At 39.9% G+C, this 8,739-nt stretch overlaps 1 protein-coding gene across 3 annotated transcripts; it reads right to left on the bottom strand.

Moving 5' to 3' along the window:
- Window positions 1–443: 443 nt before the first annotated feature.
- LOC133951448 (lysosomal amino acid transporter 1 homolog) lies at window positions 444–8,362 on the bottom strand. 3 transcript variants are annotated; one of them, XM_062385379.1, is made up of 9 exons: window positions 7,732–8,362; window positions 7,295–7,639; window positions 6,391–6,520; window positions 5,689–5,776; window positions 4,935–5,044; window positions 4,656–4,757; window positions 3,359–3,544; window positions 3,050–3,204; window positions 444–2,671 (listed from the first exon to the last, which is right to left on the bottom strand). In XM_062385379.1, exons 2-8 carry the CDS (start codon window positions 7,504–7,506, stop codon window positions 3,088–3,090), a joined length of 945 nt encoding a protein of 314 aa, XP_062241363.1. In that variant the 5' UTR covers window positions 7,507–7,639; window positions 7,732–8,362; the 3' UTR covers window positions 444–2,671; window positions 3,050–3,087. The 3 variants fall into 3 exon arrangements, with proteins under 3 accessions (XP_062241363.1, XP_062241364.1, XP_062241362.1); XM_062385380.1 differs by having other exon boundaries at window positions 7,912–8,362; XM_062385378.1 differs by having other exon boundaries at window positions 7,295–8,362.
- Between the last annotated feature and the right edge of the window lie 377 nt (window positions 8,363–8,739).

The following is an 8,739-nucleotide window of genomic DNA, read 5'->3' as shown; positions in this document are numbered from 1 at the left end:
TTTCCAAACAGGAATAAACAACATTAATTTCACGATGTTGTAACAGAGAACAACACATGAACAAGGCCTCGTTCATCTTAAAAAGCTTCAGTATGTAAGATTTAGGTGAAAGGAATCTATTGGCAAAAATAAAATAATCCCAGGGATGTTTTCACTCGCTTGCAATCATCTAAATTATAGTAATTGTTGTTTTCTTTACCCGAGACTGGGCCCTAAATGTTTAAATACTTTATATTTACTCCAGGAGTGGGTCCTTTCTACGGAGGCAGACATTTTTTTTTTTTACAGTAGTCCAGACTGGACAAACTAAACACCTTTTGAATTTTATGAAAAATAAAGGCTACCACAGGTAGGGTGAGGGGAGGGGTATTCAGCTGCAACATGCAACAGCACCACCAGATATCACTAAATTCTAAACACTGAACCTTTAATAAAACCTGGAGCGATGGATTCAAATGAAATATAGACAACACAATGGAGAAAACAAAGTAGCAAGGTACAAAACTCTTAAAATAGCAAAGACCAGGATATGGATGTACACGTTTGTTTAATTTTTTTTTTTATTTTACCAATACATTTCAGTGACATAAAAAAGTTGACAAGGTTATGCATATATACATGAAGGAAGGGGTACTGCCAAGTATGGATGTAAGATTTTTACTAGAATAATCTGACACTTTCAGAAAGGTTTGCCTCCAAATTCTACATAAAATAGATTGTATCCTTAGAAACAAACATTTCCACACAGAGCTGTGGGTAATCAAAACCACTAAATTACTACAGGAGTATTTCACATGTAATACAAGATGTGAGGAGACTTTTACTTAGTTATTGTGTATTGACGGGACCTTGATACTATGGCCCCATCCTCTGATCACTACAAACCGTGACTATTTGGTCCTGTGGCTTGTACTTTTGTGTTTTTATATACTTGTTTATGTGTATTGTTTTATTATCAATCTGCAAGGGACTGCAGATGAAAAGTAGCCTGGGTGGCTAAATATGGCACATTTTTACATAATGTGATTTGTCCCTTTTAAATAAATAACCTTAATCATAAGAATACAAACAATTCAAACTGAAGTCATGACTTTTCCCTTCAGGACAAATATTTTAACCATTTGAGTAATAATTTGGGATGCATTAACTAAATAAACTAACATGTTCAGTGTAGGTTAGTGTTTGTGGAAAGTGTAAAAGAACAATCCGTCATCACTGAATAAAACTTGAATATGTGTTCAAATGAGCAGATGATACTTCTTCACACAAAATCAACAGTCAAATATCATATTCAACTTTTGTTCCATATAGGCTACATACAGTAAATGCTTGTTTTGTTCAGATTTAGAAGACATTGTCACAGAGCTCAGAATGCAATACAATGTATTTGTTGATGTGCACATCTGTAAGTACATGTTATAAGAAAATAAATACAACAATACATCACCATTTAAGTAAAAAACTACAGTATTATAAATACAGCATAGTTATAGTGGAAGTATATTCAATAAATAGCAAATTATTTGTTCTGGATTGAAAAAGTACATCAGACTCATTCAGAAGGTTTTGAAGTATAAATTGTGCAATACAAAAATAGTTAGCAAAAACTACATTTACTACGGAAACAAATTAATTAGTAAACAAAGTCTTAACAAATCCTATAGAATTTACATAAATTAACATTATTGCATCTCCGTCTGAGACTAGAAAAAAGGTCAATCATGTTGCTCAGGTTTATTTGGTGACAACGAGGAACGTTTATTTCAAATGTTGTTGAATAAATTAGAATTTTCTAAATAAATCAATTTCCTAAGCATAGTGGCCAGATTTCAAGGCAGCTCACAATGAAACAATGGGAGTAATAAACATGTCCATAGAATAATGAGGTAGAGGAATCTGCAGATCTCAGGTACAGTTAGTTCAATAGTTGGTCAAACTGTAACACCACTTCTCACACACTGTGTCACAAGATTTAGTACAACATTGAACAGACATTAGTTAATTATCTAAATCCATATTATCTCTAATTCGTCAAGTATTACTCTTTATTGAAGTTAACATTTGAGGGGTGTTAAAAAAAACAAAGAAAGTTAGACTTGACATGAGACGCTTCTGTTTAAACCTCATGACTGAGAACAAACATTTTGAGGTTTGTCAATTTTATATCTCCATAAAATCATAAAAATGTTCCTATTTCTAGATCTATCATTGTTGAATAGTAATGTCTTAGAAAACGCCATTAAGAGGAAACTTAACACTGTTAATGCTACTGGCTACACACGCACACAAATAGATATACAGTGCATTTATATTATAAGACTATAATAAGCTTATAAAAGGCACCAAGTCTTTCTTAAGGAAAGCAGAGATGATCCCTTTGAAACCTGTACACATAAATATCCTGTCTAATTCTAATGCACTGAAAACATAAGTCTAGTGAGCAAATATTTTGATAATGACAACTTCCCGTCAGCCACAGCTAACCATGCAGAAAAGAAAACCATGAGCAAACAAACGATTTGTCCACGATCTGAGAAAAAAAACCTTGTACAATCTGCTACAGTTGTATATACCTTGTCATAATGTGAACAGGCACTTTGTTCTTCCATGAAGCTTGCATCTGTTTAAAGACATCTGACTCAAAGCTTCCTCTTGTGGGTGTGTTTGCTCCCTAGTGGCAAATAAAAATATAGTTATTCCAACAAAACAAGTTAAAGAAGTCCCAAAGGTATGATAATAATAATAATAATAATAATAATAATAATAAAAATGTGTAGATAATCAGATAAAGATTCAAGTGATGCTGACACATTGTTAACTTAAATGTTAATAAAGTGGTACTTTGTTAAATTTGACCTCCAGTGAGGTGATCATTGTGTGTTTCCTATAAACAACAGAATATTCAAAAGAAAAGATGCAGTGGAATCATCTGCTGGCTCCAACAGCTCCTCATTTTCAAAATGCTTCTGCAACACATGTTTCTCTGTTTATCATGACAAAATCAATGATCAGACAGACCTCAAAAGAATGAATCAAAACACAGACTAACCAGTCTCTTCTTGACTAAGTCGGTGTCCGTGCTGTTTCCTACAACACTGACAGCTCCTCCTCCTCACAAAGCAGAGGCTCCACCTCTGGAACGCTGAGCAGCGTTTTGCTTTTAGCAGGGTGTTTTTTTCTGTACATGATGAACTGGGCAGTTACCTAATAAGGTTAAGGATCAATCCAAAACACTTACAGCACATATTTTCTTCAGTCATCTATTAAAGTGATGTACTTTGTATATTACAAATGTATTATGCATGTGATTGGCGTGTTCAACCATGTGATGATTGTGAACTTGGGATTTAAAGGATACAAAGAAGTCCAGTAGGAGGACTCCCAGGCTGCCAATGAGCCAGGCCAGATGTTTAATGATGAACGTCTGTTTGGAGCCCTTCAGCGCAGGTAGCACCACGATGACGCTCAACCCGTACGTCCCATTGCCCATCATGGCCAGGGCGAACAACAGGTAAGAGGTCCCCTCCGTGGACTGTCGCCGGAACTAGAATAGATAAAGTGGACAGTATTTAAATAACAAACCAGAAGCACCAACAGAAGCCTTGTCTTCAAGTAGACACAAGTGAAACACCACAGTCAGTGTAAAAGGAAAAACATTTCTTGTTTGTTTAATGTGTACACGCACTCCTGATAGATATGATCAGCATAACAGGATTAAAGAATAAGACTGGAGTGATTTCATTTTTCATAGCTATTAACAAATTAAATCAAATCCCTCTGCTCACAAATAATGTATTGTCTATGGGGGTCTGCTGATTACATTTATTATTTTAAGGCAGTAACTGACTAGAGTGTCATTTAGTACAGTGCTGCTCATGTTGAGGCAAGTTCTGTCATTGTACCTGAAAAACAAAGTCAAAACTAGTCTTTCCCTTCCCTTCATTATACTCTGCCTCCGTCTAGAAGAATGAACATTAATCCAATATTGTGAAACCAAAGAAACATTTGAACTATGGCTGAATAATAGAGTTTTATTCTCTGCTTCTGTGACTGAACCAATCTGTCAACAACCCTGGGAAATGCTGAGATGTTGCTTGGCAACATGTGAATATTTTACACATTTACTACCTAGATGGGTAACCTGTCACAAGAAATGATATAGTGAAAATGTTTTGGGATTTCTGCTCAACGAACATGTCTGAACTGGCAATAATTTCCCCAGGGTACATCAGAGTTAATATTTTACAATTTTGTGTGTGTGTGTGTGTGTGCGTGTGCGTGCGAGTGTGTGTGTGTGAGAGAGAAGTTTCTCTTGGACTATATCAGTCTACTGAGACAACCCCCTGTGGCGATTATTATCTGCTTCTGAGGCCAGGATGTGTCAGTGGTACAACAGCTCCATTGTCTTCGCTGCCTGGTTCTAATTTTGACACATCAACAATGTTACACAAACACACAAATCTCACCTCCCATTTCAAACATTCTTGATCCCAATTTTTTTTACTTACTGACATGTAATAAGTTCAGTTTTCAATGGAACCCCTGGGATGGGAGCCCGGGGAAGCTGTCTCCAATCAGGACGGCTCAGCTCACACGCAAACCATGAAAACAGACTCCAGACCTTGACCGAGCCAAACAAACAAGTTGTCACTTACGTTTTTATAGAGCTGGGGTAAACGGGAGCAGAGGTAGAAGACCGACGCCAGGTACCCACATATGTAGCCAGTGATTTCTACCGATTTAGAGGCAGCTGGACTCTGAGGATGAGGAGGAGAAAGAGGGAGAAGAACAGCCATGAAAAGGGTCAAAATGTTGCACCTTGACAAGAAACAGGAAAATCGCAAAAATAATAAGGAAGAAATCTGTTCCATGAACAAGTAAATGTAACCCCGTTCACACAAGTATACAACATAAACTACACACCATCGACCTACCTGGGGGTCTAAATTGGCACTATTGTCAATGATGAGTTTGGGTAAAGCCAGGAGGACTAATGTAGCAGCAACACACCACATGGAGCACAGCCACTTCAGCCCAGGGCTCTCTAGACAGCAAACACACACTAAATGAAAATCTGACAGTGAAGACACACAGCAGGAAATGTCACTGTTTGCATTAGCTGAGTTTAAGCTGCCAGTCCTACACCCAGTGCAGATGCCTTCCATTCGGTATCAATGACATTAAAGTAGCCAATAACAAAGGCTGCAATCACACAGCTAAAATACCCTGTATACGTGTGTGCTGCTGAAATTGATTATCAAGTTGCTGAATTGTTTTCATTCCTGCTGCTGGTGAAAAGTCCCAGTAAAGCTATGATTACATTATTTATGTCTTTGTGGGTATAAGTGATAAATGAGCAGTGATCCAGGATTTGCAGGTTTTCTTTGTTTTATAGCCTGTATTTAGCTCATATGGTTTTATTTATGTGCATCAGATGACAAGTTAAATCATGTGTTATCACGACTTAACCTGTAAAGTTGACAGTGTCTTACAGCTGACAGGCCCTTGTTTTCACTTTATTATGTTATGCAGTGCAAGATATAGTTATCGGGTCATCAACAGGAAGTACATCCTTCCTTGTTGTTATGCTTTAACTGAACCGGAGGGTCACAATATGGTTGGCTCACACAGGACGGGCATCACTTGCCACCTCCTTTAATCTACACAAGAGATAATACTAGGGCTTACTTCTGCTGGAGCTGTTCTTAATCTTATAGTACAGGAACTGGGAGATGAGGATTACGTCTGTGAAGATGTAGAACACCACTGTAACAGTCTGAGAGAGGAACAGAGATGGAGAGAGAAGATGAGATGATAATAAACATGTGGATCACAATTGTGTGGTGGAAGAGTAAATTATTCAATGTGCAATAGAGAAACAGGCTCAGGCTGTGAAAATTGCATAAGCTGCTATATCGATATGCACTGAACTCCAAAGATCCTCCGGAGTTTCTCTGCAGGGGGTTGAATCTATTCTGTACACATGCAAATGTCTGTAAAAAACTAAGTTAAGCAATTACTTTATTTTAAATAAGTGAGCTACAAGTGAAACAGATTTGCTCAACATGACAAAAAGCAAGGCTTGTATGTAAATAATGTATGTGGTTGGAGTTTGCATGCTCTCCCCATGTTTGTGCAGGTTGACTGCAGGTACTCCATCTTGCTCCCCTGCAAACACAGATTGGGGTCAAGTGGGAGGAGGACTCTAAATTGACCATAGGTGAGCATGAATGGTTGTTTATCCCTGTGTCGCTGGTGACCTAATGATCTATGAGCGACTACCATCCCCAAAGGACACTAACAAGTGAGTTCACAGCACAGACACATACACAATGTGAAGGCCTAAACAGCAGAGAGGGAGGCAGCCTGGATTGTGATGTGTGTGTTTACCTGAATAGGCAGCTGGCTGGTGAGGTAACAGCCTGCGAAGCTGGTCACGTCTCCACTAAAGAGGAAGAAGAGGAAGCCAAAAGACATGGCCTCCTCCACTTTACCATTACGATAGGCCTCGTAGACCTGCCTAGACACACAGGCAGACAGACAGAGTGAGAGAGACGCAGACAGCGAAAAATACACAGACAGGACAGACAGACAGAGGCAGATAGACAGAGAGAGAGAGAGAGGCAGACAGATAGGCAGAGGCAGACAGACAGAAATACACAGACAGGACAGACAGACAGAGAGGCAGACGGATAGACAGAGGCAGACAGCGAAAAAATTCACAGACAGGACAGACAGACAGAAGCAGATAGACAGAGAGAGAGAGAGGCAGACAGAGAAAGACTCACAGACAGGACAGACAGACAGAGAGGCAGGCAGACAGACAGACAGACAGACAGACAGACAGACACACAGACAGACAGTAACACAGACAGAGAGGCAGGCAGGCAGACAGACAGACAGAGAGACAGACAGACAGACAGAGAGAGAGTGTGAGGGAGACATACACAGACAGACAGCAGGCACAGACAGGACAAACAGAGACAACACACAGACAGAGATGTAGACACAGGCAGACGCAGACAGGACAGACAGAAACACAGACAGAGAGACAGACAGACAGGACAGACAGAAACACAGACAGAGAGACAGACAGACAGGACAGACGTACAGAGAGGCAGACACACGGACAGAGAGGTAGACACAGGCAGACATACAGAGAGGCAGACACACAGAGAGACAGACGTACAGACGTGCAGACAACTCCCAAAACACAGAGACAGGAGTTGATCATTAGTTTTACCTGGAGGTCTAACATGTCATTGTGATGGCAAACATGTCCATCATCACTTACGGTAGAGTGGACAGCAGGAAGCAGAACATGGATATGAGTCCTATCACCACGCTGCAGTACTCCCACACATTGTCCACACACTCCTCCAGCAGGTAGAGGATCCACGGGGTCCCGTTGACACACATCGGCCTGCTCAGGGCTGCCGGGCCGCTCCAGTTAGCCGGGGAAACGTCCACACTCTTCCCGCCGGGGAAGCGAGGAGGGGCCGCCATGGAGTCTGGGTCGGTCCTGCTGCTGCTCGTGTGAGTGGATGTGTGTGTGTGTGTGTTTGTTGTGTTAACACAGGACTGAGCTGCGGATGAGAGCAGGACTACAGCTACATACCTCAACTCTCATCTGACCCGTCTGCAAGAGATCAATGAATCACACATGAGAACAGGAACAAAAACAATATGTCTAAAGTGAACGTTAACGCTTAGATCTCGAAATGTACTTACACATGTTCTACGATGATCTAATTACCACTGTGTGTTTATTCTAAGATAAGCTTCACTGGTACATTAGCCTCATTTGCATTAGCTTTAGACACTGTCATTGTTTGGCTGAGTTACCAGAGACCTGAGGAGGAGATGCTAACAAACAAAGCTAGCTAAAGTGAGCTTGTTTGAAGCGCTCACCTGGTCACATGGGCTGGTAGCGGACTGCAGAATGTGTGTGGGTGTGTGTCTGTGTGTACCTGAACCTCCTACACATCCTCACACACCAACTACACAACATGAGTCTGCAGATAAGGAGACATGCTAGCTGCTGATGCTGTCCTCCATCACTGCTGCTCCATTGAGGTCAATACAGAAGGAACCATCGCACCACATCCTGTCAGCATCTTCAAAATAAAATCATAGCGAACGAATTTTATGACACGTGTATAATTGGTAATTATAGTAATATAGTTTTCATCAATAGCTGTATAACCAAGCAATGTTTTCAGATTTAAGTTGTATTTTCATTGCACATAGTACATGTACGAGTAAATGCAGATTTACATCTAACCAGAAAGTGCAAATTGTAGATTAAGGTGCTGATGAGGCTGAATATTTACAGGTGACAGTTTGTGGTATATAAATGTCTCAGGATAACATTGTTATAAATAATAATTCATTACAATCACTACACATGCAGTGTCTCATTCAAACATAGTCTGAGATGCGATGACACAGACTGTTCAAATAGGATGTGACTCCATTGAGGCAGCACCAGGATCAATTTTACCAAATCTTAAAACAAATAAATAAAAAAATCCTGAAATGTGTCTGTATTATTGTGTTGTGATTGCCTATCTGTGATAAAAATTAGTCTTTTTTTATTTTCAACAAACCCCGGTATATACAATGATGGTTAAAGAATAGGACTTTATAAAAGAAGATCGACTGCTGGAGGAAGCAACACACTGTCTAGCTTCACTTACTGAAGGTGATGTCTGGGGAAATACCGCCACCTACTGATCA

The sequence above is a fragment of the Platichthys flesus genome, chromosome 4 (genome assembly GCF_949316205.1).
Source record: "Platichthys flesus chromosome 4, fPlaFle2.1, whole genome shotgun sequence".
NCBI lineage: Eukaryota > Metazoa > Chordata > Actinopteri > Pleuronectiformes > Pleuronectidae > Platichthys > Platichthys flesus.
Note: the sequence above shows the minus strand (reverse complement) of the source record. Positions and strands in the feature narration are given on the sequence as shown.

What these genes read in the sequence shown, in the direction of transcription:
- LOC133951448 (XM_062385378.1), bottom strand. Translation starts at nt 7,506, where the DNA reads ATGGCGGCCCCTCCTCGCTTCCCCGGCGGGAAGAGTGTGGACGTTTCC. An exon ending in GTGCCAATTTAGACCCCCAG is followed by an intron (nt 4,758 to 4,934) that starts GTAGGTCGATGG and finishes CCTCATCCTCAG; the next exon opens with AGTCCAGCTGCCTCTAAATC. An exon ending in TCCTCCTACTGGACTTCTTT is followed by an intron (nt 3,205 to 3,358) that starts GTATCCTTTAAA and finishes TAACCTTATTAG; the next exon opens with GTAACTGCCCAGTTCATCAT.